Source organism: Zerene cesonia, chromosome 3, assembly GCF_012273895.1.
Source record: "Zerene cesonia ecotype Mississippi chromosome 3, Zerene_cesonia_1.1, whole genome shotgun sequence".
Lineage (NCBI taxonomy): Eukaryota > Metazoa > Arthropoda > Insecta > Lepidoptera > Pieridae > Zerene > Zerene cesonia.
This window is the reverse complement of record NC_052104.1, coordinates 8100740-8111576: the sequence shown is the minus strand read 5'-3', so window position 1 is coordinate 8111576 and position 10837 is coordinate 8100740. Positions and strand designations below refer to the sequence as shown.

General features: G+C 35.7%; 3 protein-coding genes across 6 annotated transcripts in view; 2 read left to right on the top strand and 1 right to left on the bottom strand.

The window, feature by feature from the left end:
- Positions 1–784, top strand: part of LOC119837455 (lipid storage droplets surface-binding protein 1) — a 10540-nt gene extending 9756 nt beyond the window's left edge. For all 4 annotated transcript variants that reach the window (XM_038363070.1, XM_038363063.1, XM_038363055.1 and 1 more), the window contains exons 8-9: positions 180–278; positions 410–784. In XM_038363070.1, the coding sequence (XP_038218998.1) occupies positions 180–278; positions 410–517 (207 nt within the window). In that variant the 3' untranslated portion in view covers positions 518–784. The remainder of the gene's footprint in view (positions 1–179; positions 279–409) is intronic.
- A 2685-nt stretch (positions 785–3469) lies between these two features.
- On the top strand, positions 3470–8098 carry LOC119838661 (splicing factor 3A subunit 1). Its single transcript, XM_038364729.1, has 7 exons — positions 3470–3755; positions 4252–4416; positions 4679–5787; positions 6096–6287; positions 6655–7044; positions 7229–7384; positions 7920–8098. Exons 1-7 carry the CDS (start codon positions 3641–3643, stop codon positions 8019–8021), a joined length of 2229 nt encoding a protein of 742 aa, XP_038220657.1. The 5' UTR covers positions 3470–3640; the 3' UTR covers positions 8022–8098.
- A 693-nt stretch (positions 8099–8791) lies between these two features.
- The window catches only part of LOC119838589 (xylulose kinase), a 7913-nt gene continuing 5867 nt past the window's right edge, over positions 8792–10837 (bottom strand). The window contains exons 10-11 of the mRNA XM_038364581.1: positions 10350–10460; positions 8792–9963 (exon numbers count right to left, since the gene is read on the bottom strand). Coding sequence (XP_038220509.1) covers positions 9848–9963; positions 10350–10460 — 227 coding nt within the window. The 3' untranslated portion in view covers positions 8792–9847. The remainder of the gene's footprint in view (positions 9964–10349; positions 10461–10837) is intronic.

Here is a 10837-nt window from a genome sequence, read left to right as displayed (position 1 = left end):
AAAAAAAAAAAAAAAAAAAATTAAATTCCTATAACGTACGATATTTAAATTGCATAAAAAGTTCCTTACTGATTTTGCTAATTAACAGTTCAGAGAACAAAACATGTTTTTAAATTATGAATGACTATGTTATAATTACATTTTGTAATAAGTGACATAATTTGTTTATTCACAATCAGACGGTACCGGTTGAAACGGCTCTATCGGAAGTGAGAAGTTGGCGCGGAAAGCTCAAGGCGCTCCTACAGCAACTGCAGGACACATCAAAGACTTACCTTGTAAGTTCAGACACATAGTCATTATTGGTTTGTTGAATTATATCTAATCGGACAATACTAGTCCTAATCCGTTTACTACGTATATACGTTGATAGTTGTCTGTGATCTAATCATACAAATTTTGTACTCAGGAACAACTAGCGATGTTTTTGGCGGGAAATGAAGAGCGCGAAAAAATAACGCCACGTTCGGTTTACGAGCAACGCGATGATTTGGCGGCCATCAATGGATACAATTAAATAACAATATTAGCTTTACTTTTAAATTAAGAATATCTCGATTATCATTTTTTTTTTATTATTTTAAATACTCATAGGTTATTTCACGTAATTTTTTTTTAATTTTATTCAAAATTTTTATTTTATTTGTTTCACTTTTATTTCAATGTATTTTTATTTTATTTTTTTGAATATAATTGTACAAAACGTGTAGTTAAAAGTTATGACAATGGATTGGTCGATTTAAAACAATATGATTCATTTAATTAATATTATCATTATTATACTATAGAATCTTTATTGTTTAATTTGAATAATAAAAGGGATTTTAAATACGGAAGTCGTTTCATTATTAGTTCGTAATATTCTTTATCGCACACATTATAATTAAGTCAAAAATAGGATATAAGATGCAAAGGGCGGCTTTATTGCTCAATAGTAAATTTTTACAAACAACCCGTGCCAATCAAAGATGATATAATTTCAAATTCAGGAAGGTAGTGTTAAAGGGACATAACACAAAACATAAAAGCACAAAATAATACAAAAAAAAAAGACCGAAACGAAAATACTGAAAACAAGCAAAGCAAAGAGTACTATAATAATACGGGTACTCAAGCGTTTGTGCTTTCCACGTGCCAGTTCGTAAATTATTTAAGAGTTGCACAGCTTTTTTTCGCTGAAAGAGGCTAGGCATAGGGAGAGAAATATTCATATATTGTGTGTTGTGAGTGAATAATTATTGTTTAAAACATGCGATATCTACGGTCAACATATTGTGATTAAAATATAATAATACTCCTTGGGCATCCCTCCATTGGGATACATAACCATAGTAAATTTTAAAAATGTTATTGCTTTCATGCTTATTATGATGATGTGACATGCATTAAACAAGCTAATATACTATAAATGTTAAGTTAATTTAAATTTTTGTAGCTAAGCAAAATTCTAACCTGTCATCAAAGAATGTCCTTTATAAAATATGGATTGTCAAATCAATGTATCGGAGGAAACAACAAATAGACCATGTTTTTATGTAAGTGTGTAATGACTTAGAACCCACGTTACATATTAAAATTTATTTCAGCCAATCCTCATAATTTATTTATTATTATAATTACAACAACTCGGCCTTCATCTAACATAAAATTAATATATGTTTTTCTTCAATATTCATTTGAAAATTTTTTTCTTGTACCGAACTATTAACGATAACGTAAACATACATATATATATATATATATATATATATATATCCTGTAGAGGAACAGCTAAATATATTAGAATAATTGCAGATTAGTTGTAAATGGTATGACCTATTATAAATTGTATAGTCTAATAATTTTCGACTTTTAATTTTTAAGGCTCCCAATGATTACGTCTTGGTGGAATTAGGTAAAAACGAAAATGAGAATGAAATAAAATGGCGAATACAGAATACCCTATGGCTTACAGCAATAGCCATTCTATTATGGATTTTTAGTTATATCTTCGCTGTAGCAGCAATGGCATTTTTGAGTTGTAGCTTATCGTCCTATTACAATACGTCCTACAACAAAGGGTTTTAATGTATTTGAACGTAGAAATGTGTGAAATTTGAGAATAAGTTACGGTAAATTATAAAATTTTAAATTATTAACTTGCGTTTTATTGGAAGTGGTAGGTATGTAGAAGGTATGTAAGATGTATAACAGTTATTACCAATTTAATATATTTGCTAACCTATCAATGAAAGTCTATCATCCTCTTGAGCAAGGCAAGGGTGGAAAGGATCGTTGTGTGGGTGATATTATGAATCCTGTAGTCATTATTCCATCATCATCATCAGTAATGCAACGTCATTAATTACAAACGTGCAAAAGCTCTTCACAGACATCAATTCAAACTATTATTTGAAGAAGAAATCAGGGAATATGGAGAATTACAAATTCACTGTGCTGTGCGATGGCTTTCAAGGGGCAGCATGTTGAAATATTTCTTCAATTTCAGAGAACAGGTGTTGCAACTTTTTGAAAGGGACGGAAAATTGTAAACCATTGGAAGTCGATTTGCGATTTTCGAATGCTTATCACAGTCGTTTGAGAAGAGATTTTCAGAATTTGAAAGAAAAAAAAATATATACAAATATTTATAAACCTGTTCATAATATGTTTGGCGGACATAGTTGGTTATCAAGTAATTTTGGATAGTACATATGTGTGTGAAAAGATTTTTGTCAGACCTTAATTACGTAAAAAATAAATACCGCACACCGTTAACTGAGCAACTTAAATGTGCCTTGCTGTTGCTGTTAACATCGGATTTGTCGCCTAACATAAGTAAATTATTGAAACACAAACAATGGCAAAAATCACATTGATTGTAGCAATGACTTATCGTAGTTTTAAATTTGAGAAGGTACATCTTTAAATTAAATTTTCTTTCTATATTAAACTGCCAAATTAGCATAAAATATTCTATGCTTGTTCGTGTGTATTATTGCATAATAAACAATAATTTAAATAAATTTCTTAATATTAGGTTTCCATTGCGCATAGCCTGAGAATAATTGAAATACTTAGAAATTGTAAGTGGCCCGTCATGAAGGTGGTGAAACAATCTGGTTTGGCCCGACTTTTAAAAAGGTTGAGCATCCTTGCTCTGGAGATTTTTTTTTTTGTATTTAATCACACTAGCAGCTAAAAAGCTGATGCGTGTGTATTTTATGATTTGAAAAAAATATTTAGTTCATCCAATTTATTTTTAAAACTATTCAACGTGGGAGCCATTATTACACTCTCGGGTAGCCTATTCCACTCTGTGACAACACGGTTGGATAGAAAATGCCTCATGGGGTTGCATTTACTTCGCACTCTCCACAATTTGCGTGAATGTCTAAGTAAATCTTTGTTTTCATTCAGAGTATCATCTGTGGTATTAAGTCTGTCGTCTATTACTAATTTTTAATTCTATAGGCTGTGGTCATTGCGTCTGTCGAAATCTATCTGTCACTTGATGTCATTGTTCGCAGGCCAGATACATATTTATATTTTATAATTAAAGCCAAAGTGCGTTAGAAAAAGTAAATGCTTTGTCGTTTTATCAATGTTTAAGGGCAATTAATTTATAAAATAAGTAAAGAGTTACGGTTTATAGCCGAAAATGCCGTCAATAGATGTGATGCTGCCCCCTGGGCAGGTCAGCGATGCACCGGAGGAGCCAGTGGCTCCTCCGCCGCCAGTTATTGGCATTATATATCCTCCTCCGGAAGTAAGGAGTATCCTTTTTAAATCAACAAACATATAATTCGCGAAAGCCACAAAATTACTGTTAACCTAATTTCGATATCTTACATCGTATAATTTATTTTATATGTGGATGTTTAGATTATATGTATGTTCATATATACCTATAAATAAATATTTTTTCCAGCTTACCATTAAAACATACAAAGAAAATTCTGATGGATTTATGAGGATGAAATAGGTATACTGCATAGTTGTTAATATGTATTATATCATCTTTACCAACATTTAATAAGTATCCATTTTCATCTTTTTCGACAGCATATCATGTGTAGAGTATCTTATTTGATATGAAGACTGAAGACTTAAAATTTATTAATAAAACATAGACTGCAAAATGATAAATTTTGGTATTTGTATGCACAATCAATAAGTATAACAATTTATATATTTTTCTTACAAAATGCTAAAACATATAGTTTTATAATTGCAAAGTTTCAAATAATATTCTTTAGCGAAGCTACTTAGATATTGTGGACAAAACTGCAAGCTTCGTGGCTCGTAATGGCCCAGAATTTGAAGCCCGTATCAGGCAGAATGAACTCGGAAACCCTAAGTTCAACTTTCTCAACTCCGGCGATCCTTATCATGCCTACTATCAGCACAAAGTTAAGGAAATCAGAGAAGGAAAAGGTTAGTATGATTTAATCCATAAACTGTAAAAAATCTTCCATGCTGATGTTATGTGTATTGTTTTTGAAATTTCAATACTTTCACATTTAATATGCTCAATAATTAGTAATCAATGTTTGTGCCCAAAACAAATTAAACATTCAACACAGTTTGACTTGTTTATGTTGCTTTTTTAAGGATATTTCATTATTTTGATCTGTCACTTATCAATAAAAGGAGTAGATGTATAAAAAGAGGAATTATTTAAATCATATTTGTGCAGGTCAAGACACAGCTCCTGCACTATTGGCTCCACCAATTCAAAGACCTGGTCTTGCTCCTGCCACTGCTGCACGGCAACAAGAGCTCCTCAAGGCAGCAGCTCCGAGTGAGCCTCCACCACCACGTGACCCTCCACCAGACTTTGAATTTATTGCCGATCCTCCATCAATATCAGCACTTGAGCTTGACATTGTTAAACTTACTGCACAATTTGTAGCCAGAAATGGGAGACAATTCCTTACAGACTTAATGAAGAAAGAAGAGCGAAATCATCAATTTGATTTCTTACGTCCACAGCATTCACTGTTCCAATATTTTACGCGCCTTTTGGAGCAGTATACAAAAGTGCTTCTGCCACCAAAAGAGCTTGTTTCCAAGTTGAGTTCAGAGATAAGATCTGGAGTGTTGGAGCAGGCCCGCACCCGAGCTGCATGGCATTCACATCAAGCTAAACGTAAGGCTGCTGACGAGGCGCGTATCGAGAAAGAAAGATTGGCGTATGCATCCATTGACTGGCATGATTTTGTAGTTGTTGAAACTGTCGATTATCCTGCCGGCGAACCGGGAGACTTCCCTCCGCCAACTACACCGTTGGAAGTTGGAGCGAGAGTGCTTGCTCAAGAACGCGGGGAGGACATCGCCCATCATAACGAAGAAGACGATACGGAGATGCAACTTGAATCCGAATCAGAATCTGAGTCTGATGACGACCTAGCTGAAATGGAAGATCGCACACAACAGCAGCAACGGCCTGACGACAACAGAGTACAGGATATGGAAGAGGAGAGCTCATCCTCTGAAGATGAGGGTCTTCCGGAGCCTCCCAGACAAGCTGGAGACGAAGCCCCATTACCACCGAGACCGGATCGCGTGGTGGTTAAGAAGTACGATCCGAAACGTGCTCGCCCGCAGCCGACTCCGGCCAACGAGGAATGGCTGGTGTCTCCAATCACCGGAGAAAAGATTCCGGCTAACAAAGTGGCTGATCACGTGAGGATCGGTCTGCTGGACCCGCGCTGGTTGGAGCAGAGAGACCGCGCGGCGGCCGAGCGCACCGACAGAGACGAGGCGCTGGCTCCTGGAGCGGCTATCGAAGAGTCGCTTAAACATGTGAGTTTTCCTTTAGTATTTCATTTATTTATTTTTAAATATACAGCCGTAGCCAAGTGTAAATGTTGATTCTAATTTGAATATTTATTGTGTAACTAAATTATCACAAATGTAAGTAAAACTAACTGAATAAAGTAGATACTAGTGCAAGTTATCCTTTATTGTCAAATCTTCTCTTTTACTTCAATTAACTGTTTGATAAAAATTTAGATAACTCTATACGTAATTAATTCTAAACCAATGTATATTGTAATCTAAGGATTATTTAAATAGACCTATATTCATTGAAATCCTTTAAATCCCTCCAGCTTGCTGAACGTCGTACGGATATCTTCGGTGTGGGTGACGAGGAAACCGCCATCGGTAAGAAGATAGGTGAGGAAGAGAAGAAGAGGGATGAAAGAGTGACGTGGGACGGACACACGTCCAGTGTGGAGGCCGCTACCAGAGCTGCCAGGGCTCACATCACACTCGAAGATCAAATCCAACAGATCCATAAGGTACTAAACTACACACCTAGACTATATCTAGACGAAACTACAAATTTAAAGTACAAAAATTAAACTAAATTGGTTTTAAGGTTAGGTTTTTGGATTTATTGTTCAAATATTATAATTTGTAAAATTTGAGTATGTTTCGAACAATGCATATCGATGAAATATATGTTATATGCGTGTAAAACTATTAAAGATATAAGTTTTATTAACACAGTGGGATTACAATCTAAATTACACCTGACAGATGTTGGGCGAAAGAAAAATTCTCGTTATTCGCATATTGTGTAACGAAAAACAATGCAATTAAAAGCGCTTTTATAATCTCACGGCGATACCATATACATGTATAATAATAAAAACATCTCAACAGGTCAAAGGTCTCCTCCCAGACGAGGAGAAGGAGAAAATCGGGCCGAAGCCCGTCCCCGCGTCCCGCAGCGGGGGCCGCCCTCCCCCGCCCCCCGCGCAGCGCCCCCCCGCGCCCGCGCCCGCCCCCGCGCCGGTGCTGCTCCAACCGATCCCCCCGCTGATGGTGCTGCCGCCGATGCCGCCCCGCGCCCCCCTCATCCCCACCCCCGTGGGCGCCCCGTTCGGGTTCGTGCCGAACGTGCCGGTGGGCAACGTGGTCGGCAACGTGTCAGTCGGCGCCGTGCCGCTGCCGGAGGACGACGAGCCGGCCTCGAAGCGGGCCAGGACCGAGGACGCGCTGGAGCCGGAGAGCAGCTGGCTGGCCAAGCATCCCGACACGGTGACTGTACAAGTAAGTTGTTGATAGTACACAATATATCTTTAAATATACATTTTTGTATTACTGACAGTAAACACACTGAACCTACAATAATAAAAACGTAGATGCAAAGTATGTGACGTGACGTCACGTCGCAATCCATATTCACGTTTCGGTGCCAGGATATGCACATTCAAACATTCTCTTAAAAACCCAGGTGTCGCTGCCGCACCTGCCCGAGCGCGGCGAGTGGCGGCTGGACGGGCGCTGCGTGCCGCTCAGCGTGTCGCTGGCCGCGCCCGCCGCCGACCTCAAGCACAGCCTGCAGCGCGCCACCAACATGCCCATTGCGAAGCAGAAGCTGCACTACGAGGTACTGCGCGACCATAGACAATACTATACTACCATAGATTTTACTGCACTGCCATACACTAAATTATACTGCCATAGACTATACTAGACTACCATAGACTACAACACTGCCGTAAATAATAGACTCCGTTCATATTGTATTCAATGTGGTCCGCAAACAAAAGAAACGACGTTAAAGTTGATTTTCGAATAATAAAGTAGCTTGTTTGGATTGTTATTTTTTACATTCTAAATTTCATGCGAATCGATACTGTGGTTTATCGATATGACAGTATAACAAACAGACGGATTTAATTATGTAGTTACTCAGTCTACTCTGTCAAATTCATCGTAAAAGTCAGCTTAGATGTAATTCGTTAAAAAAAAATCAGTCGTCCCACAAAGGATAAATCTATTTAACTAGCGATATTAATCAATGTTTAGAAGTAGAAATAGAAAAAACCGTCAATATATTAAAAAAGCAGACTAGGTTTTTTAAGAAAAATTTCAACATTACAATATATTTCAACTGTATTTACATCAAAAATGTTTTACAGGGCTTATTCTTCAAAGACACCAATTCTTTGGCCTATTACAACGTACCTCCCGGCGCCGTCATACAGCTGCAAGTTAAGGAGAGAGGCGGAAGGAAGAAATAGCATTAAATTGACCGTTTATATTGTGTGGTGATGATGTTCATTGTGACGATAGTAAACAATAAATGATAGTCTATGAATGGTGTTTTATGGTATGTTTGACATGACATCCGTGTTTGAACTATTGGAAAAAATAATGTATTTTTTCCAATTTGTTATACACTCGGGTTTTTATGATTGTTTCTGACTTCAAAAATAACTTTCCTAGTGTTTGCCATATTCAGAACGTTTAGGGTGGAAACTAGAGCACTTATGTATGTAAAGTCACAAGTACAAAGCAGATGGCATCTAACTTTTCAAAAGAATTGCCAGGAAATGTTCGACACTTGTTTGGCGAAATGCTTTTAATATACTCATTTACATTAACCAATATCAACTAACAATTTTGTGCCTCGCCCCCACTTGGTTCAAATTTCGGAATAACGTGTCGGTCGCAGTCGTGTATTTGTTCTCTAAAGTGTATCACTGATAGGTCCGTTGGTGTAAAATAAAGATTGCAAAAAAAATCGAATGTCGCGTTCAAAGTGCGGTTCGATAACATTATAAAATGACAAATACCCGATGTCCTGTGAACGAAAGAAAAACATGTTTTAAATATTAGACATTTATAGAATAAATTTTGTAATTCATGCATTATCTTTTATAGATTTGCTGATTTTCAACTATAAATAACAACAAAGGTTAACTAGAATTATATCAACATCCATTGAAATAATAATTCTTAATTATCTATGTATAATAATAAAGGGGGAAAGCAAAAATAAAACATAAAATCGGGTGAATTTTTTATTAACGTATAAAACAACAAGCTATATGGAATATTAATATCTGGAATGCTTGACCACAATATGATGTGCACCATAATTGTTATATCTATGATATGATCTATCACACAAAATGTACTATTTAAATATAAGATATATAAAATTGATCATCTTTAAGAATTACTAAACATTAGACATCTAGTTGCTTTGAACAATGTGATTTTTATTAAAAAAACGTGTAAAAAAAAGTATATATTATACTTATATAAAAGTGATGATTACATCTTATAAAAATGATCACATTTTTTGCAATGAGAATATATTAGTAACAATATAACATAAAAAAATAAATAAATATAGGAATGATTCAATCATCTTAAAATTAATAATCATAGCTAAAAAAAAATAACAAGAGAGCGAGTGCTTGCGAAAAAACATTTAAAATAGTTAACAAAAAAGCTTAGCTTCTGGTTTAAGACTAAAATTATTTTAGCATTTGATTTAAAACACGTTTTCATAATCCTTTCTCTTTCTATCACGCTGACGGCAGTATACTTGTCACGTTCTCGTCAATCATGAGTGAAAGAGACTGGAATATGAAAAATAACACATTTGGCTTGGTCGTTACAAAATTAAAAGCTGGAATGTTTCTATGTCTATGACAATAAAATATGCTATGAAGAATGTATAGAATTTAACGTCTATGAATTTATAGACAAAAGATCTAAGTCACATTTGCCTCGTGCTAGGAAAAAAAATTATATTTTAACTAATCAAAACATTAATGATCTGTTTCAAAAACCCCTTATTAAAGACCATGTCTTTTGTTTCAAATAACTAAATAGTGTTAGGATAGAAAGAGGTTACTTGGAGTAATTCCAGAGTGAGAAAAAGATAGAGCTATCGATAGGTCGTCTAGCGCCATCGCTCTTCCACACGAGAATTTAGCTCCTGCTTTAAGACGTTATATGGTTGGGGTCTGTAGTTCAATTAATGTCTGTCAAAAATCGTCACGATATCGTATCCGTTGATAATATATCGTCACGATTGTGAAATATCGGAACGCTACTGTAGTTTCGGAATGGTTTCAATGTATTCCCTGTATCTCTTCAACATCGGAGTATAGATAGCCTCCGAGTCCGCGTACGGTGTCGCCACTGGCGCTATGGTGGGTTCAGATCCTGTGAAAAAAGAAAAAAAAAAAAAATTAATTACTTGTTGCAAGATGCTGTAGAACTTGTTAATAATAAGTACACTGTGTACTTGTTTATTGTATGTTCAGTTTTACAACCAACAAAAATTTTCAAAATGCCTGCATGCCTGTCTAGATAGAGCCTATTCAGTCTCATTTTGAATAAGTATAGATTAAATTTTTCCGGGAAGACCGAAGCGGGTAGAAGCGGCGGTATTTCTTCTATAATAGTGATCTAACCCATAATGCATTATTTAGGAAATCTAAAAAAAAGATTTTCATTTCAATTTACATAAACGAGCATAATTCCTAATAAATATAATAAATCAACGAAAGTCGTATTAAATAAATGTGAGTATTATATATGTAACTAACCAGTGAGCTTAACCCCAGTGACTTCGCCCCACAGCTCGGCGGCTCGGATGGCCGCGCCCAGCAGCGCCGCGTTCGCGTGCTGCTCCTGCAAACAAAAATAACATTTATTATAAAACAGTTCTTAAAAATCTAAATAATATGTACCGTAAAGAAGGCCTCTCTCATTTAAAAGATGTTTAAATATCTAGGTATGTAATGAATGTCTGAAATCTAATAAAAACGTGAAAATATCGTCTGTGACATACTCAAGGCTAATTCTGATCATGCATCTTCCCTACATAGTATAAGACAAAGACGCTTTCTCTGTCCCTATGTCTGCCTCAATCTTTAAAACTACGTAACGGATTTTGAAGAGGTTTTTTTAAATAGATGTATATAGTGGTTCAAGAGGAAGGTATATTTATATAACATCTATTGAACTACTCCAAATTTAACGCGTGCCAACCCGCGGGCAAAAGCTAGTTTTTTTCATATTTTGGTCATGTACC